Here is a 26,920-nt window from a genome sequence, read left to right on the forward strand (position 1 = left end):
ATAAATAATTGATAAAATCACTCTAAAACAGTGTCTTGTTGGTCTGATATGTTCGATTGTTGATAGAGCGCTGCCTTAGCTTTGAAATATGTATTGCTGTAAAGCTGTAAATCTACTTTGTACATAGGTACTACAGGTGCGAAACGGTAAAATAGTCATTATAATTATGTTTATTTCATTTGTATTATTTTAGGTCTTTTTATAAATTATTAAAAATTAGAAAGACTTGAATAATATAGCACATAACTATAAAAAAGTTTTTATGATAATTTTCAACCTACCAATCAAGCTCTTTATTTTCCCCCTCGAGAACACCTAGCAATATTAGTATTTATGTCATTGGGGAGAAGAATTATTTTAGTAAAACGCTTAAGCTTCTCAGATTTCAGTACCAAATATGGTGTAAAAAGAGAAAACTTTTCTTTTCGAATCTTACTATATAGGTATTTTATCGTCGAGTGTTACGAAAAATAGATTACTGCCTAGCAACATACGTAAAGAAGAACAAAAATCAGCTTTCTGTCTGTTTATAAACACTTTTGAAGTATTGCTCATTGAAGGAGCTCTAATGCTTCGCCTCCATCCATTTGTAGAGCAAATTATGTCAAACCGTTGCACAAGAAAGATCACCTGTACACATTGATTCGCAGAATTCTGTCGGCTCTTTGCATCGCAACGAAATCTGAGCCGCAAAGTGCTTTCTTATTTTCAGACTAGTGAGTCGAGCGGTCACATTTCCTTGGAGAGTTAGAAGAAACGAGAAAGTACAAACTCTTGGTAAAACTTCTGACGGAATCAGGTTGGTTAGGACGATGTAGGTGAAGCTACGGTTTTTTTTTCATGGAATGTTTCTTCCCTGGTTTGTATTGACATTGTTGTCAGATGTGTTACGCTTCCCATTGGGAGGAATGATTCGTGATTTATTGACTTTACCGATGCGCCACTCTTCCTTTTTCGTGTTTTATATTTGTGTGATGTGTTCGGTTAGAGCGTTCGTTGTTCAATGGTGTTTTTGATTCCTATATTTACCAATTGAATTTGTTTGCGAACAACAAGGTGAATGGCTAGCATTATTTGAATTTGGTTGTACATTTTATTCCTTTCTTCTGTTTGAGGTCTGTTTTGAACTCTTTGAAAATATATTCCTGTCAGTTGCAATGCTATGTTGTTATGCTGACTGCTTTTCATTGCCATTTAACTCATACCAAACCCCCTTGTTGAAGTTGAACATTTACGGTGGGCAACAGAAACCTTTATAAGAACAGAAATGGATATGCATGGTTTTGATTGTCCGTATGTCGATGCCCGTAAGAGATACTGATCCAAACAAAACTAACTTTTTCTATAGGAACATTTATACTAATGCTCTAAAAATAAGATCTCTACTATTTCAACCTATGCTGTTTGTTTGAATCCGCTTCGTTTGATGCGCATTAAAAGGTTTATTGATTTGCTGTAAATACACATACATCCTATTTCATGAAATTAATTTATTTTTTATTTGAAAATCGAATCATTAAATGGCAGGAAGCTGCTAATACGTTTGTCGAACACAGCGTATTGTGATCGTTTGCTGTCAAAACGGTTTAGTATATTCTATCCATCGATAACAATAATAAACAATTTGCATTGACAATGGATTTTTCATTATTTTGTCAATCTTCCTAGAACCCGTATTCAATTATATTCCTGATCAATGAGCATTCCTCAATGACTTCCTTGTAGTGCTCCATGTGCAGGGCAGATGTCACAAACGTTGGTCCTGTAAGTGTACCGACGGTTGTGTGGGTGTATTCGTATGTTCGCACCAGCTTTTCGCATGAGCCTTGTGGGAAAAATAGCTGCCGTTCGCACGTGTCGTTTTTATCATGTATTGTATGAAATGTGCAATCCCTATTGATCGGTGAAATGTGGCGGAAAGAATTGTTCGTTATTTGATAAACCTTCGTGATGAGATAGAAAATAAAAAAAAAAACAAAAACAATAAAATAGATTGCAATTTTTTATTGTATTTTTTTGGTTTTCGGATAAGCTCTCCGATAAGCACTTCATGTTGATGATTTAATGGAGGCGCCTGGTGTATTGTACAATATGAGAATTTTAAGTACTTAAGGTACTTCTAATAAACTAGGTACGTCTAATAAACTGACTAATTTTGCATAACAATGTCAAAATTTGTAATAGGTGTACCATACTACACATCTAAAAAAAAGCCATTTTCTTGCCGGAAACGATTTGTCAAAGTTGATAACAAAAGGAAAATAATAGCCATTACTTTTAAGAGCTTACTGATTTGAAGTTTTGCACATTAAAATACATTACAGTTAACCTTTTCATGGTGTATAAAATGATGCCCACCTCAATACATGAACAATTGACAGTGCGGTACAATCTTAGCTTCCGTACCCAACCGGAAGGTAAGGATGGATATTGATATTGTTGCGTTTCGCATTAATTTCCGGTCGGTTATTGTAGGCTTCTAGCTGGGAAAAAGCAAAATGGCAAAAGAGTGAATAATTCAACCACCGTTTCCGTTCGGTGGCAATTCTGGTTTCCTTCTGTTTTAAAACCTTTTCAGCATTTAAATGAAAGCAATAGTATGCTAACACCAAAGTAGTGTTTTGAATTATTTATATAAGAAATCATTATAATACAAAGATAAACGGTATTTTGAATTGCTTGGAAAGCTTTTCGTGTTATAATTCAAGCTGTCTGCTTCGTTCTTTTTATGTTGAATTAGATTGTTTACAATTTCCTTAATTTGATTTTTTTCACTTTCTTTGTACGGTTTGTTATCCAATGTTATCATTAAAAGATAATGAAAATGAAAACTGTAAACTGTACAGTCGTAAGTATTTACAAGATTTGCTCCGGTTATTGTAGTGTAATTTGGGAAATGAGAATTTACGATGGAAAGAGCACACGGGCCCACTGTCAGAACCTCAATTTCTATGCTAATGTAACGACCGGTTTGGTTTACATTGTGATCCACATCCCCTTGCGGGCAACTATAACCCGTTGATCGTTTGTTTCCGATTGCTTCCGTCCCATTTGGTTGCGTATTGGGGGTTATGGTGAAAGCTAAAGCCACACACCATACAATCCCGTTCGTTCGTTGGTGGCTCAACGTATTTACATTACATTTCAACGCGCGTGTCTGTTGCCTTTTGCTTTCTGTTTTCATCCGATGCGGCTGTCGTACTGTTTTGGACGTTCGTCGCACTGGTCTGGTGGAATTTTTGGTAACACGCGATACGACGACGGACAAGCATGACGCGAAAGCGCGAACAAAATGTGAACCAAACTGCCGCCTGCCAGCGGAAAGTGGTGATGAAAAGCGTTACGTCTGAAAAGTGGAACGGCGCCACAGTGTGAACTTTTGTTGCCGTTTACTGATCTGTACCATCTGCGGGTGGACTCTTTTCTTGCTGGTTTTTTTTTGGTAGGTGTTAGAATATGGCTTCTGGCATGCAAAGCGAGATAGAAATCGATTCAAAAAGATTTTGAAATAAATGGTCCATAAATTGTGTGTGTATGTATCTACGAGAGAGTGAGGGGGAGAGAGAGAAGCTGCAGAGAGAATGGATTTTCTTGGAAGGACATTCGGAAAGTAGGTCGTAGACATGGACTTGATACGAAACGGGGTTAACTTTGGTAGGATTTGATTTGTGCAGCCTTTTCTAGCGTTTGCCATTGGTGTTGGATGGAGATTTTGTAAGCTTTTGAGAGCTTTTCTTTGTAGGCAGCAGGAATTTCGTTTGATGTTTCCAATCAATCAATGTTTTATTTACATCTGGTTTAACCTCGGTTAGGATCTTTTTTGCAAAGATTTATATACTTTAATGCTAGTTTGAGATTATTTATATGTTTAATTTCATTTACAATTTTTATTCCAAAATATTGTTTGATAAATTTGAATGATGTTTGATTGATAAAATTTGTTATATAAAATGGAGTGAAATGATTATTTTACAAATGATTCGATTGGCAATATATTTTTAAGCGCATTTGTTACATACATTGCATACATTTAGGCGTTTATTTATCAAATCGAATATTATGTCGCGTACTCTAATAATGTAGCAGAAGCAGTAAGGGTTCTTCTTTCTTCCATTTCGTAGCACTCATTTTTTATCTCCAGCGATGTAAAATGTAAATGAGAATGTTTTTCTCGATCACAATTTTCCGTTGAAGCAGAAATTTGAATATACTGCGTAGCTAAATTCATTAAAAAGTTGTGTAAAGATTCCGAGAAGAAGAGTTGTGTGTAAGATTCCGTTTTATCGCGCATTACATTGTTACAAACTTTTCCCGCCATTCGCCATTTACGCTCTGATTGTCGGACGAGAACTTTTACACCGAACCTCGACATGCATAAGTTTCACGAGTGAAAGTAACAAATTTATTATAATTCAAATTTCCACATTCACTGTGTGCGTTCGATAATGAGGTTTTCAACCGGACGACCGGTGTTGCTTACAATTACTCTGTAGTAACCATTTGCATTAACTTTTTGCAGTACCACACCGTTTCGAAAGCGCGTCCTAGTTGAAAGACCGAACGCATAGCAGCGGAAGAGAGCAACATTATAAATGCTCTTCCTGTATGTGGTTGCGTTTGGTTGGCCAACTGTATGTAAAAGCTTCCGCTATAGGGTTACCTCTGTTGGGGTTTTTGTTGTTGGGTTGCTGTCGTTCTTTGACTTTGTCCGCTTGAAGCCGCCTGTATCGTCCGAGTGCATCGAGAGTGCATGGTAAAAGGCTTATCACATTGGCTGCAATGTACAAAAGTACATTCTTCGATATCGCTTTCCCATTTTTTCTTCCCCTCAGTAGCATATGTACAGGCACTGAACCCTCGGCCCTGTTGGCATCTGCTACAGAAGGAAGCTGACGTCCTTTCGACCTCAATTTTATCATCGTTTTGTGCTGGGGTTGATAAAAGTGCATAATCGTGTCAGTTGTGTTTTTATCGTGGGTGGTTGATTCGCACTCTTCCTATGGTGTGGTAGAGCTTTATCGTCAATTCCTTGTTAGGGAAGGGGTTTTCAAATGTACTTGAATTATTTTCTGATCTTGATTTGCGGAATTACTGTTGGTTTGCTTTTTAAATATTCGAATATAAATTTTGTTTGGAATAAATTTATATGTTTGGTATTATCAACTCAAATTTTCATTTGGCTATTTTACCCAGTGTTTTGAGAGGAATACACTCCGAAAGATTGAATGTCGTGTAAATAAAGTCAAGATATTCCAGAACAGACTAAGACCTCATTGGAGGTTGTATAGACACGTAAGAAGAAGATACACACACAAGCCCATTTTTTTGCCAAAAAGACCAGAAAAAGTGCAATTTTTTGGGGAATTTTATTAGATAAATTTCATTCTGAATAAATAAAAAAAATCACAAACCTTTGATCTTTTTTTTATACCTGTGACCTTTTTACAAGCCGTTTTTTGCAATATTCTACCGAACATATGTCACTATTTTGTCTATAAAACAAAAGTAAATCAATTCAAAAATAAATGTACAAATATTGGAAAATGATTTTGAGAATAACTGATGAACATTTCAACTCAATCTCTTCTCTGGTTTGTATCTGTGAACATTGAATATCCGTTTTTACATGGCAATGTGTTTACTCCTGAGGCTTTTTTAATTATAACGAAATATTTTTGTAACATTGTGCTACAAGAAAATGCAGAAAAAAAATTAATTTATTCGAACATGTTGACTGTATATCCCTTGTTCGTTGTTTGTTATAACATTCTTCTTATCAATGCAACATGTGCTCTCGCCCAGCTGTGAGATGAGGATCGAGATGCGTTTATGACAGTGGGTGCACTACTTAACAATGATACCTAACATCGTCCTTATAGCCTTTCTTAACGATGATCAATCTTGAAATGTATTGTAACGTTTCGATTGAATAATGTTTCTGTTAAAGAAGGATGCGTTCCTCCGTTCAAAATGAATTTTAGTCAATAATGGAGCTAATAATCTCACAAATTTATTATTTGTGCGGTTTATTAATTTTTCTTAATACAGCCGTTATCGTATTGCATTTTGACATAAAGATCTAGTCTATATCGTCTAGAAAAGGTATCAAATGTTATGTTATGAATAGCTTTTTTTTCTATAACCATTGTAAGATATTGAGATTTTTCATTTCTAATTGAAATTTTGCTTCCTCAAACGTATTCACTAGAGTGCTTAAATTAACAGTTATTTCCACCAATATTTACCATTGTTTCAAAAAGGTTGCAAACCTCTGGAACTGTTTTATTCTGCTACCACTGTCGCAGATGGTGTGGCAATGTGATGCATATTGCCGTGGACAGCATAAAATGCATCACAAACGAGAGAAGAAAAGAAGAAAAACCAACAAACCGATCGTGTGCGAAAAGAAGCGCATGTGTGTGCAACGCGCTATGTTTATGCAACAGGAATGTGTGAATGGAACCATTGGGTTCGCGAGTCCTTGAAAGAAGGAAAATATCATTGCACGGATACGAACAGCAAACAGTAGATGTATGGTGTAAGCGTGCGAAGGAAGCTTCACTTTAATCGGATCAAAACAAGAAAATCGATTTCTGCTTATTTTGTGTTGCCTCTTGTGTAACGTTTTTACAGTTTCGATGTATTATTTGCGAACTAGTTGAAGCATGCAACAGATTCAACGTTTCTTGTTTTTGTTTTGTCTAAATTTAGCGAACAGAATTTCGGCTTAATCTCATGTTAAACAAAGGGATAATTTGTCAATTTATAACAGCATTCAGTTCACCATTTATCGCCCCTAAATGGTATTAATGAATGCTGTCTTTCCGGCCGTCTTTTTGTCTCCTACCTAATTAATGCCTCTATACAGTACGGGCGTGTTGAAAGGCGCGCACTGTGCAAATCGAAAGTGGGAATCGAACAAAACGGAACATTTTAACAGCTTAAATTAATCCCACGAGATTTGGTGATGGATTTTTGATTGTGTTGCATTGTTGCGGGTATTTACAACACTATGGAGGGAGATTTGTTTTTTTATTTCGTTTTTTGGAGAATATATCCCCAAAGGGATACTAGAGTGGTTCGGAAGAAAAAGCGCCGAAAGGACAACAGTTTGATTGATGGACTGTCTGGTTGAGGATTGATCGAGTAAAAGTGAGAATTTTTAATGGAAACAACCTTTTAACGGAACCTTAGAACTTCTAATGATAACATAAATAAATAGTAGATGATTAATTTATGTTACTGTTGAACTTCTCGAATTCACGAGTTGTTTTGTTGAATGCAACATAAAGAGTTCGCTATACAAAGATTACTCTTCCTATTCCAAAGATTGTTTTGAATGTTTTTTCTGAATAAAATATTCCTCGTTGCGTATTTTCTGGCCCTGATTTTTTGGTAATAAGTTGCAACTGGAACTGGGTCTGATATTGGCTAAATAGTTAAACTCTTTGGTATTGATTCTGGTACATGTATGTTCTCTAACGCATCTTCGAATATATCTTGATCAATTCATCCAGCAATAAGGTCAATGGTGAAACCGTCTCTACAACTGAATAAATGCTGCCATGCTTGATCTGATTCGTGTGCGAACGAATTTGTTTTCCTCTGCCATGCAAGTTTTCGAGAAGGACATTGAAATGTTAAATTTCTTATGACTTCGATGATCGTTCCAACCGAAAAACGGAATTTGGTTTTGGAATGTTAAACCACTGCGTTTACTTTATCTCCTGCCTGTAACTTATGTGGTTCAAGCCTATTCTTGCCTATCATCATGTAGTGATGGAATTTGATCATTCAGAATTTGGTTTGGAGTAGATCTGTAGGCTTGCATGAAGATATGAACTGTTTCGGATACTTTTCCACCCAATATGATTTTGCGTGAAGCTCTCTTCAAAGTGTTTTTCGGCTTGGTCATTCGACTGACTTTGGTAGGGAGATATGCGCACCATTATTCACAGTGTAGCTGACGTCTACCGACGAAATTTGCTATTACTATAATTATTGGCGAGGGAATTCTTAAACGTAAAAATAACTCATTTAAGAATACGATAACGGATGTTTGTAGACTTAAATCCCATTCTCGATCGTACATCTTCGATCCGCCTTCTACAATTTATTGGAAAAAAATCCAGTTGAAGTGAGTTTGTGTAATTAAAATTCTAGAAAGTTCAACTACTTGAATCGAAAAGCATTAAATTATGCATTTATCTAAAAGGGGAAACATTTTCTTTTGTACCCTATACAATGACCAGTGTGCTCGTTTTTACATTCATCTTTAATTTATAGTCATCCTTTTAATTAACTTCGCCCATTCAAACCGCTGGTGGCGGCGACGGCACCAAAATACATGTCCAGTAATAAACACTCGCTGTCTATTACGGTGCACTACTCGGCAAGCACAGGCACTGTTGCTAATGAACAGAATCCTTTGCTCCACGTGCTCAACCCTCGGGCGCATCAGCTTGGTTGTGGACCAGATGGATGTGTACCCCTTCGGGGTGATGGACCCGACTTGAAAATACCGCACCTTCTGGTAACGAAGGAAAGTTTCCATTTGCTAACGCAAGGGTGTCGAAGCGTTACACTTCTTTGCATACCTTCCAGGCGGTTTCTCTTCGTGGCGGATAGCCCGCATGGAGGAATAGGCAGCTGCTATCTGGCCTTCGTGAAACACAAACTGCGCCTGTTCGCCTTGTTGAAAGGGTTCCTCGGGCAATCGACAACCTGTAACATCTGGCAGTGGTACCCATACACCGCTAGTTGAAAGCACCTTCCGTCCAACTGGAAGGTAATTTAAATTTCTTTAATCAAATAAAACCTCCGAACAAATCATCGTGTACATCGTGTGCCGTAATCGCGAATAATTTAGTTCCCGCTTTGGCCTGGCACTTTGGTCACACACTCAAGGGTCGAGCAAATCGAGAATAATTTGCAACGATTGCGAAAAGAAAAACACACGAACGTACATACATACAAATTTGATATAGGAAGGAAAACGAAACCCGGTGGTAAGCCGGCTGTGAAATTGAAATATTTTCCCTTTGGGAGATTTTTTTTCTTCCCTTTTTCCTATGCCCTGTTCCATATTTATGATTCGTTCTGGTTTCGTGTAACGGTTGAGATAGGAAGGAATATAAAAGTAAAACAAATTATTAATCAACAACGCTGCGGTTGGCGTCCGCATCCGACCCATCATCGGTGTGGGCAAGTTGATAAATGAAGGGAAATTAATTTTCACAAACCAAAGGACCGGGAAGGATCGTGCTTAATGAAGATTGTTATGTGTTTTTTTTTGGCAATGAAAAAGCGTGTGTGAATAAATTGAATATTTAAAAAAAGTAGGTGATGAGTGATCGATCCAATCGCATCGATAAAAATCCAACTTAAATGGAATGAATTATGAACTTGCTTTTGTGGGTTTGTTTTGTTCTCTCTTAGCTTGTGCAGCACGTTTATCTTATCGATCGGTGACAGTGACAGGAATGATATAATTGAATGGTAAGCGGAAACAAAACGGAAAAGACCACTCTTGCGCGAAAGTTCGATTGGATTTCTGGTTACTGTGAGAGGTAGAAACGAAAAGACACAGCAGTGTGTGTGTGTGTGTGTGTCCGTCCATGGTAGACTTAAAGTTTTCAAGTCTTTACGATTTATGAAAGTGTTTCGGTTCCTGTTTTGCATGCTAAATCTTACCGAGACGAAGGTATAACGAGAGCACGTCACATTTTAACGAGCAAAGGGACGAAAAAATCACAACATTTCATCCCAGCTTAAAGCAGAATAGAACGGAAACATGTTGACCTTGCCATTGGTGAGTACTATTAATGTAATATGGTTCGATGGCAAACATTGTATCCTTCGGAACGAACCAGTTACCGATGCTGGAAAAGTGTTTGACGAGCTGAATTTCCATGAAAAGCTTATTTCATTTTAATGCGTTACAGTGAAAATTCATCGATTATGTTTGATTTCAGTTTGACATTTATTATCACCATTTTACAATATCTGTAAGCAAATTTACAGCGTGTTTTTATCATCTTTGTATATTCCAGTGAATGAATTATTTGTTTTATCAATTTATCAATATTATCGACCTATGTTCTACACATAATTCGCTAGATAATATTGAACTACTTCTTAGCACTAAATCATTCGACATCGATATCGTGTGCTTTCTATTGTTTAACGCATTTTCATTTTCTTTTTCCTTTCAGGTAAGTCCTTTTTGTTAGCAAATATTTGCTTAGCCTTATACAAGCCAACATAACACACTCACGCATATGTTTGGAAGGAAGTGGAAAAGGAAAGTAATGATACGGATTCGTGGTAGGTACACCGTGGAAAGTTCTGCGGCTTGCGGTGATTTCTTTCCAAAGAAAATATATACAAACGACAACGGTTGATTGGAACGATACTTCCTGTGGTAAGGTTACGCGAATCTACTGGCAAGTAACTTCTAACATTTTTTAAGTGTTCCAAAAGCGAATGGTAAGCAATTGTATTCTGGAATTATTGTTTCCCAGGACAATATTGTACATAAAAAGATATTTAAATAGCATGTATGAACAACTTCTTGAAGTCATGCTGAATAAGCATTTGTTTCTCTGTAAAACAATGCACAAAATGTTGATAAATCCTATTTGTTGGGGAAGAAAACAGAAAACATGATGAGTGATAAAATGACGACTTGCTCGTGTTCCCAGTTTGCCTAACTTTAGGCGCTATTCTCAAACGTGCAAGACTGTTACTGCAATTGAATAAACTGTTAACAAAGAAATAGAGTTGGATCCTACTTATTACAGTGAATTGGATTACAATTCTTGTTTGCTTCAAATATATACATTTGATATATCATTCTCACTCATCATACATCTTCATATCCCTTTCATGAGTGCCGGAAAAAACGCAATAAAGCAATACTTTGCTTCGATATGGTTAGATCCGGCGAGACCGAACCATTTTCTAGACATTTCATTTCCGAAACGGCCACATTTCCGCTCGTCATCATTATCACCATCCATCAGCATTACAAGAGCTTGCTACAGCATTGTTGATGATCATGGTTATTCTGCATGTCTTGGTTATTATTACGGCCGGATGTCGGTTCGGAAACCTCCGATAGTTGATGGTCGATACACAGGATCAACCGCATCAACCCCGTACCAGAACGTACCAGATGTGAAGCTCATAAGGATTCCACTCCCTGGTTGTCTGGCGCCTTTGTAAGATCTCGTCGTCGTCCATTCGCTTTTGTTCCCGTTGGGCAATTTGTTCGTAATAGTTGATGTGCCTCTTTTTTCTTCTCTTAGATCGTTTTGGAACGATTCGTTTACGTTATGTTTTAGCAACTTTCCCTCGGGTTGTATTAGTGCCTCTGGGCGGAGAGTCTGTTTTTATCATCAATTGTTATGTAATTTTCTCTGCCAATGGTTATGTTTCTATTGTTTTTAGTGATGTTTGATTTTATTATTTACGGCCAAAGGATCAAAGTGGTAGAAACAACTTAAGCGAGTTGAAGAAACATGGCAACGTTTTACAACTGAAACATCCGTCGTTTGGTTGAACTAAGCGATCTGTTTCTTCATAAAACTTAAACACATTATTGACAAACAAGCGAAACTCAAAATTCAATTATTAAAATATGTTACACAGAATACAAGGAAGATGAATTACATTAAAGAAACATAAAAGTAGATAGAAGCTACATTATCTTGGCACCTCCGTCAGTACATTTGTTTTCAATTGCACATTTAATCTCAATAATTCGAAACGGAGGAATGTTAATGTTGTTTTTTAAGCATCATTTACGAAAGTCCATAAATTTGGTACGGTTGGTAAGAATTATAAGGCTTGAAACGTGGGAAGAGGTTGTTTAATGTGATGTACATGCTCGATGGGTGGTGTCGGGCGATGGAAGTTAAACGTTTATTGCCGGCCTGGACTTGGACTGAACAGTGATGGACTAATTTGGCACGGGTCAATTAATAACGCCCGGTGCGTTTAAAATAGGTCATCCCGTACCGATGGGCGAAGTTGCTTATTTTGATTACATCACCGATCCGGTGGGGAGTGACCGCTTGATGGAACGATTTTGCTATATAAAATGAATCAAGCATTTTAATAACGTGAAATAAAAATTCTTTTTAATAACCTCTTTTTGGTTGTTTGCTGGGACTCATTTGTTTTATAAAGTTGTCTTATGAAATATACTTTTTTATATATATTTTAGATATAAAAATGTTCATACACAAACACATGCTCACACCAGCTCTCTTTGTGGATTCGATTTACTGAGAGCTAACTTTGTGCCATTACTTATCATCTGACCCTTATCCCCAAACCGTAACCGCGAGCTGCTTGAGAAGAATCGGAATCGTAAACAACGGCAGTAGACAACTCACCAATACATCGTCGTGTACGCCCATTTGAGACCTGACACACTTGAGGGTTTTGCCGTGTGTGGAGAATGTGCGGTTAAGATGCCCGCCCGTTTTTTTGCTCTGCACCGTTACCGGCTTCGTTACCGACAGCGGATCCATCCCTCGAACACTCAAATGCGCCACTATAAATGTAACGACCGGAACACGCTTACACACAAACCCATCCGTGCCGTGAGGATTTGCTGAATATGGCGGACACGCGGCAGTAACGACAGCGTTACTTGCCGTTACAAAGCAGACACCGTTCGCTTCGCTGTATGGGTGTGTCTGCGTAAATGTGTCTCTTTTCGGTCGCGCGCCAAACGACTGGGGCATGTAAAAGCCGAACTAACGTCGTTTAGTCGTCGGTTGGCGCGTATCTTGAACGGATCTTACTACGAAGCGATGCAAAAAGCATCACTACGGCCTGTTGAACTTTGTCTCGGCGTGTGTTTAAGGTTGTGATCTTTTACCATTGCATTTACAGACGGTTGCCCCGGTTTAACTGATCAACTACGCGTGGTTTATACGAACTTCCTGGTTCGTGGTGTAACGGTTGCGTGCACGTAAATACGAAGACTCTTTAGCATATCTTATCTTCTCTACCAGCGTATACGGGTACGAAACATAGCAAGGAAGTTACGGCAATTGGTCGTAAATTCAATTAATGGTGCATTAAGTAATATTTCTCTTGAATCGCATTGTATTTTGGTGTATTTGTTTCTAGTGGTGGCCCGCGTGTGTGATTGTACTGCTCGTATGCAAATGATGGAAAATTGAAAAAAATCGTTCAACTTTACTTAACTTGACTTCAGCACATTTGCTGCATCTTTTTCTTTGTTTGGTACGAATGGCAGGAGTAAAAAAAAATAATGTCCCAAATACCTTCTTACACGTACGCTCCGTTGGCAAGGGATTAACGAAAATTGTTCGGGCAGTGTGCGAGCCAGAACAGTTATTGGAATTAATCTGACACTACACCCGCGTAGTTTTGCGCTGCGGTTGCGACGTCGAGAGTGATTTGTGCACAACAAGTGGCAGGTTAAGATTAAGTCTGCCCGAGCAAACGGAGTGACATGTAGACAGTGGCCCAATACTCGTTATGTACAGCGCCGTGCGCGCTCGATCGTTGGTGTATTATTTTTGCATCTCCAGGCACCGTTGGAAATTCTTGAGCAAAACACCAACCGGGATCGTTCAGATGTCGTGTTTTAGTTCGTACGGACAGTTTGGTTGAAATTGGGTTGGTTTCTTTTTGTGTTCGTTGTGTCCGTTGGTGTTGAGGGAATGAGTGTTTATTTATCTTTCTCCTATGGTTAACGATCGAGAGTGAGTGATCCATCAATTGGATACTTTTAGCCGCCGGTTAGGGTTCTTTGATGATTTTAGTTTTTTTTTTAGTTTTTTTCTGGTTGTATGAGTAAAACGATACAGAGTTCCCAATACCCTAGAACCCCAATCCAATCGAATGAGTATTCGAACACGAAAATATTCGTTGAGTGCCAGAGTGCTGACCAGTAACTGACCAAAGCAATTTTCTTTTTCTGCTGCTTGGATTTCTATAAATATGTTTGCTTTTCCGAGCGCATTTTGCATGGTTAAGAGCATGAGTGAAACGTTTGGAAACTTGGTGCTGACGGTGGTGTGAATTAATGGCCCCCAGTCGTGTACGGGCCGCCCGAGTTAGCCGTGCGTGTTTAAGTCACTTGCGTGAATTGGGATCGCATTTATTTTTTCTACTATTTAAGAAAGAAAAACGTATGGTTTAGTAATTAAAAATCAAATAATAACGTTATGTTTATTGTTGTGTGATTAAAGTCTGTATTAAATCGGTTAATATTTAAAGTGAGTGAGTTGATGCAAAATATCACGGTAGTGTAAGTGTGACTAAAAAGGAAAGAAAACAAAAAGTGTCAGTTAGTTTCAATCTAATTTGGTGAAGTGGAGCGTTTCTACACAACGTTTGACGGTGTTACACATCCAACCTGAACGAAGCCGCCTTACTTGAACCCTTACCGGAAACTTGAATCTCCTGCGAAATCACACCGGAATGAGTGAGGTATATGGGCCATCATTGACGCTTCCTTGGATTGATTAGATTAAGTAACCGTTCCGTAGTAAAGAGATTGTATTAGGGGTGGGTGACACAATTTCAACCGTTCCATCCACATCCCACCCAAGAAGTCGTATAATTTGATAAACTTCGATAACGATGGAGACGCCTGGTGGTGGTATGGTTGAAGCACGTGGTCGCAAGGTCACTAGAGAGAGAGAGAGAGAGTGTCTGTGTGTGTTGGATTGGTAGCACTAAATGATAGTTCTAACAAAGTTAGGTATTATTCGTTGGGAAAGTTTTTTTTTGTCATCTAAAATGCTTTGAATCAGGTGACAAATTCCAACTGCCGTTCAATTTCATAGTGAAGGCAACGAAACTGTTTTGTTTTTTTGTTTGTTGGATTGATGCCATGAAATTATTTTAATCCTTCGAATCCTACCCGCGGCACAGCTGTCACGGGGAGGAGGACAACTTATTTCTTATGTGTATGTGATAGAGAGGAAAAACAAGAGAGTGATGAAAGTTGCCGATACATTAACCGAATTCGAACAGCCGGAGGGGGTCACGATTGGAATGTGGAGAGCTCAGTTCTTTCTTCTTCTTATGTGGGGCGATACTATAACCTCAAGGGAGGTCTTGACCTGAAATTTTTGGCGTTCCTTTACTTTATTTACCGATAGCAGGATTCTCAGTTTTACGTTGTGGGGTGCGGTCTGGATGGGATTTGATATCCAGGCCTGTCCGATAATAACCGGCGCCGCTATCATGTACACCACTCAGATCAGTTCAGTTCTTTGGCATACAATGTAGTTTGTAATTAAAATGCCTAGCTCACTTTCATCTGTATGTTAATGTCCTTTCATTATTATGATGATCACGCTTATCTGGTTCAAGCTCTATTGATCTAATGATTACATAACAGTATGCGTTCCACGTGGAAGAAAAAAAAAGGAAATCGAACGTTCATTCAAGTCGAACCAAAAATTCAATGGTAAAATTTCGGGTCACTCTTGACAACGGGTAAGTTGTCACTCTTCACCCGCTGTCTGGTACCGTGGAGTAGTATTTTTAGTTCAAAAAAACCAACGAAGTTATCCATCGTTTTGTTGTTCGCGCTGTCCTTTTTTGGTCGGTGATGAACCTGACATGGACAAAATGGGCAGGTCTTTCACAGGCACAGTAATTACCACCGGCCGACCAGTGTGCCGACCGACAGCCTGTCAGCTGTTTTCAGCTGTTTTGAATTGAAGGTGGTGTGATGGGGGTGTTAGCGTTCGCTTTTGCTCCCTTTCGAAGAAACAATATTTAGATTCCTAGCTATATATTTACCTTTGTCCCCATCGTGTTGATCAGTTAGTTGGTTTGGGAGGAGCAATGTAAAGAAACAATTTTCTGTTACATGATATTTCAATTAGGAGTGGCGGTGGTTTGTTTTTTTTTTGGTCAGCTGCTGTCCAGAGATGAAATGGCAGGGAAGGTTTTTAGGGGTAGGATAATTGTTAATTAGCGATTAATTCGTGTCGGCATGTTGCCGTGCACTAAGGGAAAAAATATTTTTGTCCACTGTTCTATCAACATTAAATAATCGTGTTTCCGCGGCATTTCACACGATCTTATCGCATTACATTACTTTCTCGTTTTCAAAGATTAAATCGCACGATGCCGCTATCATTCACGATGGTACGAAAAGAAAACCATCCAACCAAAAAAGACAAAGACAAATTCTCGCGCATTCATTCTTCTCCGCACTTACACTTGAGGTACTTTGTTTGCGCACGGTCATAAATTAGTTTCAATTGCATCCCATTACGGTTCTGATTGGTGTGTGTGTGTGTGTGTGTTTGCTTGTTTGTGCTATAGTCAGGAAGGTTAAATAGTAAGAAGCTTATGTGGTTGCATAAACATTAGATAACGATTAAAAAAACGAATACTTCAATGAAGGCCAATAAGACAGCGGAACACGGAACATTGGTAATTTCAAAAGATCAAAACATTTAAGACGTGTCTTGTTGACATCAGAGTCACCGCAATTGCATTGTTGATTTAATTAATTAAGAAAAAGACGGAATCTTTCCGATTTATTTGTTTTGTTGCTATTTCTGTTTTGTTGTGTGTGATTATTTTATGTTTAATAATTTTTATCACAAGCCAGATGTGAACGACAAAATCAAATATGTTGATTGGGTTGTCACACTTTCTATCGGTTACAACTCTCGATACGCAAATAAATCTTTGCTTCGGGTGTTTTTAGCTTCATAAATTATTCTCCCCCAAAAATGTCGTTATCGGCTCACATCTGCTGTCTCCCCGAATAAGTAATGCTGGTTTAGTTGATTCGGAGGTTTTTTTTTTATTTTGGTTGTTGGTGTTGTTGCGCCCATCATCGCCTACATTCCACGGCATGGTGCGACATTGTTATGCTTGGCCGGGTAACAGACTTGATTATTATTAATGATCACGTCCTTCCAAAAATGGAACCTACATGTAACACTTTTTCTTTTCCTGTGCGCCACACAATGGTTATACGGTATCGGTATGCTTGTTTCACGGCTGAGTTGAACAAAATAGAAATAATCGGCAACATCCTTCTGTGCCCCCCCGTCAGGGGACGAGAGACGGCTTTGTATAATTTCATTTTTATTTATTGATGTGTGATATCCTTTATTTTTTTGCGAAGTAACATGCACCGTATATAAATACTGGCAGATGAGAGATAAAATATTGCCCGACTGGACAACATCTCTCCGGGGGTCGGTCGGTAATCTTTTGGTCATAAATAAATAAGAAATTAATAAAATACGAAGTATGTCATTATCGCTGGTTTTGATGAAGCAGTTGAAATAAAATGCAGCAACTCGTAGTTCAATAATGTTTGGATAATAGAAATATAGAATTACCGACGGAAATCTTTCTATTAACCGGAAGAACCTGTTGTTGCAAACGCAATCCAAAATCAACAGTGAAGACGAATGATTCACTTTGCCCAACCAACAACAGGCGTCCAACGGATGACGGCAATCGGCCCCGGGAAGCCATTAACATTATAATTTGATGGTTTTTATACGGGTCTTCTCCCGCGCAGACTGTGGCCCCCAGTGGCAATGAGGACGATGACCAACGGAACCAACGGAAGGAGTAGCGGAGTGCTTCTACTACCGGGCAGATGGCACGCGACGTAAGTTCATTTTGTGTGTCGCGCGTTCCTTCCATTCTCCCTTGACGACGGTTGATGGCTAACCGTATGGCTAAAAATAGTGGCAACTGCAAAACTTGCACCGACCCATTATCTAGCGAAGCTGCGTGTTTAAGGAGAGAGACGGCAAGGGAAATGATGACAGTTTACGCGATGATTATGGACAAATATTTTAATCACTTATGAACGATTAGTTTACCCCGGAAGTGTCCGGTAGCGAGGTGACTAACGCACAACGGAAGCAATTTTATTTCGGAGACTCGGGCTTGGAGGGTGTAGATGTGCATAAACAATTTATGACAATTGAAGGCATTCTTGTATATGACATATGAAGGCGTTCTTGTATATGATTTCGATTGATAAAGATGTATTTTGTTACGCTGTGTCGTGTGGACACTACACGTATGATTCATTGCCATATTTGTAGAATGAAATATTTTAATAACTGTTTTTTGTTGTTTTACAACTACGTACAATGCGTTCCAAAATGATAGCCCAACCTTGGGTTTTCTATCTGCGACCAAGAAAAAATATCAATTTGTTTCTTCATATTTTTACATTTCAATAAATAAATTTATGAAAATAATTATTGCGGAAATTAAAGCAAAAAACAAAACAAGGTGATCTCTCATAATGCTGGCTTCAAATTTTTAAGGAAATGTCAGTTAAAAGAGCATGTACTAATGAAACTGGGACTGATTTGGTCGTCTATTATGATAAGTTAGTTAGGAAAAGTGATTAAGGCACACAATTTGATAACTTTTCAAAATGTGTGAACAGGAAAGGATCGTCAACTCTGCTCCGTAGGAAGATCATTTACCCGTAGCAGTCCTTTGTATGGTTTGGTTGGGATTTTATACTCAGTTCTGTCTTGTAAAGACCGGCGTCTCCACTATTACACCACTAAATCAATCTCCGATGGCTGTTGGTAGGATCATATTTTATCGATCGATGTTTTTCGAAGAAACACCAGGATCTTTTCTTTTTTTAGAAAAAGTATTCACAAAATACCAAAATTAAATAAAGAAACCAAATGTTGTATTTTGATTACGGATTAAAGCAGGGTGAGGCTATCATTTTGGAACGCAGTGTAAATTGTCCATTGTGGTTCAAGTTACATTTTTTTCTGCATATTCCGTTTGTTTTTGCTACTTTGCAACTAGAATGTAGTGCCCAGAAGTTGTAATGCTTTGTATGAAGTCTTGAAAAGGTTTCCGAAACCTAATTCTAACACGTTTTGCGTCATTTGAGCTCGACCCGCCACCGTACATTATCCTCAACCTTGGTTCGTTTCATTTACATTCTTTATGTTTTGTACCAAGCTTTATCATCCACTTTCGTATCTTTATAAGTACTTTAAAAATGTTTTAAATTTTTTAGAATACTTAAGATTTGCACACATTGTTCTTTAGCTTGAATGTTGTGGACAGAAGAAGAACTTTCAACATTCACAATCGCTTCAACATCGTACAACAATAGTGAAAGTTGTGTTAAATACTACTTCCACAAAGGACTCAAGTAGGCACACTTTACTTGATTCATGGTTACTCACAGTCACGCCCGGTCCACTCCAGTGGATGTCATCATGACCCGAGATGTTGCCATCTACTGTAAACCCCGCTGGCGCCTACTTGAGAATGGCTCGTGCCAAAAGACACGGCACACACAAACCGTCGCCGACATGAGGTTTGGCGTGCACTAAATATAGTCCGTACATTTTAATAACTCGCCAGGTCGGCGGACGGTTATACGTTGTAATGAACTTACGTTTATTCCATTTGGCGTGGCGACCAATTCGAGCGTAAGTAAAAATAAACATCCAGTTGGTGGTGTTTATTGAGTCGGCTGGAGTAGCAGCAACGGTTAAAGGGAAATGGTATGGTCGAGCTGATGGTTTCGGTTCACACCGTTGTTTTTCTGAGGGAAGAAATGAACACGCTTAGCGCAATAGAATTTTGTCATTTTCATGTCCCTCGATTGTCTTGTCTTTTGTGGGTTAATGAATATGCATTCGGGGTTGTCGATGAAGTGAAAACATTGGTTAAACAAACGAAATTTGAGATAATTTGTACGATTGACTGATAATGGTTTAGCAATAGAAATCTAAAAGTAGTGTGTTTATTTATTATTTTACACTAATATTTGTAAGATAAAATCATAAAGTAATGCATTATATATTAGTCTGTGGTCTAACACTTGCCTCCTTACTCTCGTCTTTGAATCGCATGAGTCACTTAACCCATTTCCTGCACTTATCGTTTGGTGTGTAATATTGTAGGCCGGAATTTTGTCAATATCTGCTTAATTGATTCACCAAACTTTTTCTAATCAATCATTTTTGATTTTGTCTGTGACGAGATGTGACGGTACAGCAAGATTGCTCATATACAAATCCTGCTAGAATATATCTGGTCTGATTTAGCCCTTATCTTCCAGACGTCTATGCATTTGGTTTCATCAAACAAGGTTCAAATGTGATACACCGAAAACACGAGACACATGAGCCCTACGGTGGTCGTACACAAATGTTTGCCAACCAAAGAGAGCAATGAATCAAAAGTTTGACAAGCGATACACCTCGAGCGGTGATTGAGTAATGAATGAAGTCGGAACAGTTCCGTGCAGCACGTCTCCTAGCGTTGTTAACGAAACATCGTTTTCGTTTGTTTTATTTTTTGTTTTTTTTTTGAAGACGGAACCTCCACAAGGCCCAAGGACCAGACACGTTACATGTTCTAGTTCTTGACGGCAGCGTCCTTTCCAGCTTCGGCGGAACGGAGTTCGGATCGCATCGCAGAACGTAACCGTGCCTCATCAGTGATCAGCATAATGTGTCACGTCATACATCTTCTGGTACCGGTTGTTGTGCTGTACGAACAGGCGCCCCACAACTCCTCGAAGGAGCACATGAGATGGTGATTTGTGCGAGACTTTCAACTGGATGACATCTGCTAATTTATCGTGTAGGAGTTATATGTAGCAAGCGTGTGTAATGCCTGTTCAGGGTTTAGTCAACGGAGGTATAGAGAGTTTGAATCCATTTAAAATTAAAGCATGCGTTATTTGTTGACTGATTCATAAATCATATGGAAATGGTGGCGAATAATGTACCGATCCATCATCCTATCAAAGATCTGACAGAGAGAGGTGGGTTCGATTGCTGGAGATGGTTTGTACTTTAATATGTGACTTAAAGCTCGTCTTACTTTACCTAACGGGTTTAAGTTCATTTTCCATCCAATGTATCTATCTACATATTTCAACAGTTTTATCGTTTGACCTCACTAATATGATAAGCATCGCCTTACCCTCCTGCTACCAACAAAGATACCCTTAACCCTTCCGTTACGTCCATTCGTTTAACCGTAATGAAAATGGATGCACGAGACGAAGCTTTTACTCACGCGATGATGTTTAATCTAATAAATCAAAGTCTTGACACGGGGAAATTTCGCTCGCTTTACCATCGTATCGGGCTGTTTTTGTGATACAGTGGATGTTGGCAGGTACATCATGTTGTCATGTACATCATGATGTTGGCATCACAATTAAGACGCTTGCTGTTACTTTCTTAATTCCGTTTCAGCATTATTTGAACTGATAGAATTGTTGCAGTATAATAAAACGAATACGGTTTTTTTATTGATGTGCTTATACATGAGAACCATACATTTAGATTGCGATAAAGATGTACAGTGGTGGTCAATGAAACGAGGTCGTGTAAAATATTTTATTTAAAAGAATTTATTCTATTCTATTCTTCTTCTTATTCTTCTTGGCTTAACGACCTGTAAGGTCACGCGGGCCATTTCTGGCTTACTAGACTTATTTTACCACGTAGCCGGATAGTCAGTCCTTACTACGGGGGGACGGTCCGGATGGGATTTGAACCCGGTCCTGCCGTGTGGACTGGCGCCTTTTATCACATGCACCGCCGAGCCGCCCCATTCTATTTTATATTTAGTTTTTAATTTGTTTTGATTGTTTTAAATGTTCATTGTAACCAGTGTTTTTGTTTTTTCCTCTTCTCTTTTGTTTTATCCTTTTCTGTTGTAAGCTAGTACATAAGTTTATTTCTCTTTCTTTTCTTTTAATATTTTTTTTTTATGTTTTAACACTCTATGCGGAAGTTTTGGCCTTTTTTTAACGTAAATAATCGAACTTTACTCTTTTAATAAAAATATGTGTTAAAAACAACTTATATGATAATTTAAAAAATGAATGAAAATTGAATCCAACGATATAGAGGATGTAGTTTGCAATTTTAGAAAACGTATCAAACGTTTTAACGTAGGGTCCTTTTACTTGAAATAATGTTACTTATAATGTTATTACTGTAAAACAGGGATGATGAATGCAAGGATCTTTAGAGAATATTCGATAATTGTTATCACTTGCAACAGTCACCATAAGGGTGGATAAGACACCTTAAATAAAGTACTTTGCAAACTTGTGCTCCAGGGTCTCTACTTGAGAACGTATGACCGAGGAGGTTCGTCCTCTACATTAGCAGTTCGAGTGGGATCTTGTGTTGCTAAGGGTTTTGCTGGTGATGTCGGTTAGAGTTAGGAAGCAATATACATATATGAAAATAAATAAATAAATAAGATATGTGTTGTCCCCCAATCCTTTAACAAACTTTCGGTATTAATGATAAGAATGTGCTGGATTAATCCACCTCGACATCTTGATAGCGTCAATTATTGTGTAGGAATTCATTCCCTGTAATACAGGGATTCGGGAACTGTAGTAGGAAAGATCGAATGGTGTTAGAGAATAAAGCTAGTTTGTTCGATTTCTTAAGTTCTTCCCAGAGATCAAAAAGGAAATAATGTTTTTCTTTTTCGTTAATTTTGTAATTCTGTGTCCATTCGCATGAAACAATATTCGGGATACAATATACTCTTTTGTTTTTTTGTATTTTTTTTTATCTTTTTGCCATACCGACTTTGATGGTGTATGTGTTTTGCTAATTAAACTAATTTTTATCGTCATTTGTTTCATGAAATTGAATAATGATAAAAGCTGAATCTTGTTTCAATAGCCACCACTGTATATCCTGTAGCTGAACGAGATTTGACCTGTTACGTTAGAAGATGGATTCACCTCGTTAAACTTATTCACCGGGGCAAGGTGGAAAACTTATAGCATATCATTTGGACTGTTCAGCTGCAGAACCTGTGCCAAACATATAATATTTCATTCTTCCTTCCCGATTCGAGTGAAACGATGTGAAAAACAAAAATCCATCCAAAGACAAAGATAAATGTTGCGCACTTTTGCGCCACATTGAGATGTTGGCCCCACGCTAGCTTTGCGTTAAAGTTTTTACCCTCCCTACTACAGCTGCGTACTACGTTATTAGAATTTAAAGAAGGACCGATTTCGCAACAAGTAGCAGCAGATATGTTGTGGTTCCATGTTGTGATACAGTCGACAAAGCTAGCTTGTTATGTTTTTGGGACCTTTGTTACCGAGTACAACGTCTGCAAAATCTCTCCAAACATTCGCACAACCATTTGTACGACCCATTCCGAGCAACATCTAAACAAATCGAATGAATAATTGAAGTGAAAGCTCTCTTCCTTTCTATGTTATTCTCTTTAAATGGTTACAACTAATGAGTTTTCTTATGCTTCCATGGATGCTTCAATGTACCGAAAGGAAGCTTTTTAATCTCGAAATATGCGCTTTCGTGCTAAGTGGCTGCGTTCTTGCTGTAGCAGTTGGTGGAATTAACACATCAAGAAGGGTGTCAGTTAGTCTGGGGATTGTCGACACCCTAGCAGGATGATGTTTTGGGGAGAAGTGGTTCTGAGTTTTGAGTAATTAACGTCGGACGTTGTTAATGTAACGTGTTAATTAGCGATATTTGGATTGCTGCTGTACGCGGTGTTATAGAGCGTATAAAATGTTACGTTATGCCCTTCCCTACAGACGACAGGAAGCGAACAGATGGTTCACATCATAAGCATAATATACACGCCCGATGAGTGAATTATTTATTTTCACGCGTTGGTGGAGAGTGCTAAAAACCTGCAAAAGAAAAGCGTGAACCGAGAACAACACGATAGAAGGCATATGTTTTGTGATTGACAATTTCATACTGGGTGTCGTTTTGAGTGATTTTTTTTGTCTTCTTTTTTTGAATTATAAATAAGTGTTATTATATATTTAGTATACGTTCTCGTATCGTGATGAAGAATGTTTATAATAAAATATTAATTTTTATTTTATTAATTTCTGAAGATATTTTTAGGATACTTTAGGCTTTCAATTTAGGAATAATAAACTTCGATTTCGGGATTTGTTTATAGAAAGTTTATCTATTTTCGGTGGAAACTATGAAAAGTTTTCAGCTTCGAAAACTGTTTTAGGGATCTTTTTCGATTGAAATAATAGTGTGAACATCAACAAGACACGGGATTTATGCTCCATTTACCAACATGTTAACCACGTGTACGTGTTACAAGATCTTTGAAAGTTACACAACTTTTGGCCCTTTATTTTTATTTTACGAGGGCACTTCACATACTTCAATTTTGCTCGGTGCAGTTGTGTTTTGTTGCTGATAAGAAGTTTGTGTTTCTTTCCTTTTTTGTCCACGACAAGAAAATCGTAAAGGGCGCTTGGAAGTTGTTTATGTAAAGATATTGATTTTAAATCTTCCTTCAAAATGTTGTGTATGTGAGTTTGTCAAAGTATCCCGAATACTTAGAACGTAACAGTTGTTTCATTATTAGTAGATTGCTGAATAAATGATAAAATGAAAACCAGGTAACGCAAACCTCCACTACACATTAATATTCAAACATATTGTTCCTTTTCGGGGTGGAAAGTGAAAAATAACCATTAATACGCGCGGATGCTAATAATAGAGCTCCGTTTGACCCGTCGGTGGAAAATGATGTTTGTCCCTACCCCCTCCTTGTTGGCTGACCCTTCTTCGCTGAGAAAATGGAACCACTTTTCCCGCCCAAATATCGCACCCGGTCACGCAAGGTTTAGATCTAAACGGAAAGGAAAAAAACAGTTTCGGATCCGCAGTTTCTCACCGCAGTGAATCGGGGGGTTTTTTTTTTGGTTCTTCTCTGTCCAACATATGCCCGAGAGAGCATAAAAGGTTATGTGTCAAGGTTGTCGCAGTTGGCCGAAGCTAGTGCCCACCCTCCTCATCCCCATTGGTAAATGGGCGAGGGGGTGGATATTTAAAGTGTACCCTGTTGGGGATGAAAGCTTGTTCAACTGGTAGTTTGCACTGTAGTGTACTCATTTTTCACGGTACAAATTGAAGTAGCACGCAAGCGGATATGGAAACACCAAAGTAGAGTCCTCGAAAAGTGTATTTTTAGCAGTAGCAAAGAATGAAAAAAAAAACCTCCTCGTAAGGAGTGTATGGGGTTTTTGTTTCGGTTTACCTCAAGCAAAAAAAAAGAGAATAACAAATACGCGGTTTCGTTACAAGAGAAGTGGTTTTGTTTATTCTTAGGGCAAACAGTTTCGAACAGGGCGCACTAAAGTATGTCCGCGAGTAAACTTCTAACCGAGCCACAAGGAGGGTGTACGTTTGCCGATGCATACGATTGTATTATTATGATTTGTCGCTTTCCGGCTATCGGGATGGGTTGCAGATGGATTGAATGGATGCTGGAAGTGCTCAAAAATCCATTCATGGATAGCGAAGGTGTTGATGCGAAGTGTGATCGTACAATAGCGAAACCTTCCTCTGCTGTTCATTTGTTTACACGTTTAGTATTTATGCAAAGCTTTCAAAGGTTTTGTTGTACAAGTGTTGATAGGATTATTTGTAGGTTAAGTTTGTTAGTTCGGAGCAAAAATTTTTTTCTTTGATATTTAAAGCATCGTGCGAATGATATGTTTCGGATTGGATGCTATCTTTTGTTGGGTTTTGAAAACAGGAGACGCAAATTAAGTAAAATTAGAACTTTTTTTTAGAAGAAATGACTCTTTCTTCGGGTCAAATCGAGAGTCAAATGACACTTTTATGAAGAGTTAAAAAAATCTTTCATGAATCATATTAATCTTTCACGAGCGAGTCTAATCGCACCCCAAAGAGTCATTCATGTGACTCACTCAGTTAACTTACATTAATGAGTTATTATTCCCGCACCTGTGCAGGATTAACTATCCTGTTGATTATACTGAGAAAGAAAAACCTTTATTATAGTGTCACATATAAAGAAGACGAGAAAAAGATTTTTGTTCAAACACTGTTTTTGATAACTAAATACAAGCCTGTTTCAATATAAATGTATTTTGTAATATGTAATTAAATTCTAAACAAAATTTTTTTTATATTAAAATGAGGCGAATATATCCTTTATATCTGCATTAAATATTCAATTTTAAATTGTGAATTGCAATGAAAATTACTTCTATAAACCAACCACAACAAACACCAGCCGTAACACTGCAAAGGATTCCCTATGGTGGGTAGAGAGTTCGGTTGTTTTTAATTAATGAACTCCTAATTAATTAAAATTTGCTCCCGCTTAATTAACGCACACTCATACGTAAAGAGATGTTGCAAATTAATTGGTGGGGCTTCCGTTAGGAGTAGCTCATAATTGACTGACAGGGGAAAAAACAAAACAAAAATCGCTTCCAAATATCAAATTTATTGTACATACCGCTTTGAGATCAAAGCGATAAATATTTGTCAATAATTTTAAAAAATATATATTTGTTGAATTTTAGGAACAATGTTTTATAGAATAGTTGATATAAATTTTCGAACATTTCTTATAATGGAAGTACCTGGAAGGGGAGATAAAGAATCATCCTTTTATGGCGTTTTCTTGAAAATTCAAATCTACACAGATTTTCTATAAAAAAAATCATACTAATATGCCAACAAATAACGAATTGTTGGGGGGTCCTGATCAGCACTGCGAACCGACTGAGCACTGAGAATCCAGTGTTTCATTTTTTAAATTATTGAATTTTGTTTACTTAATTTTGACGTAAATGTATGTGACGTTTAATTGTACGTGTTTTTTAATTATTTTATTTTTGCGTTCATTTGAACATTTTTTCTTTTCATGAAACTATTTCCAATCTCATATTTGAAGTAGTTGTTTCGGAAGTGATCTCGTTTTGCTTCTTTTCCTTTTTATTGTTTCTATCTCTTTTATTGTGACAACCGCTTAAAGGACAATGTCAACCATTTCTACATTACTAGACTTAATCTTAACAGGTGGCCGGATACTCTATTCTTACTACGAGAGAACT

The 26,920-nt window shown here is 37.9% G+C and overlaps 1 protein-coding gene across 8 annotated transcripts in view; it reads left to right on the forward strand.

Annotated features, from left to right (window-relative positions):
* Positions 1-26,920, forward strand: part of LOC125771991 (cAMP-dependent protein kinase type I regulatory subunit) — a 53,159-nt gene that overhangs the window by 16,412 nt on the left and 9,827 nt on the right. The window contains exons 1-2 of one of the 8 annotated variants that reach the window (XM_049443260.1): positions 12,698-12,877; positions 14,168-14,478. The exons of 1 other annotated variant lie outside the window; for it this stretch is intronic. In XM_049443260.1, coding sequence (XP_049299217.1) covers positions 14,470-14,478 — 9 coding nt within the window. In that variant the 5' untranslated portion in view covers positions 12,698-12,877; positions 14,168-14,469. 6 more of the 8 variants (XM_049443258.1, XM_049443261.1, XM_049443262.1 and 3 more) reach the window with 6 other exon arrangements.

This window comes from Anopheles funestus, chromosome 3RL (genome assembly GCF_943734845.2).
Source record: "Anopheles funestus chromosome 3RL, idAnoFuneDA-416_04, whole genome shotgun sequence".
Taxonomy (NCBI): Eukaryota; Metazoa; Arthropoda; class Insecta; order Diptera; family Culicidae; genus Anopheles; species Anopheles funestus.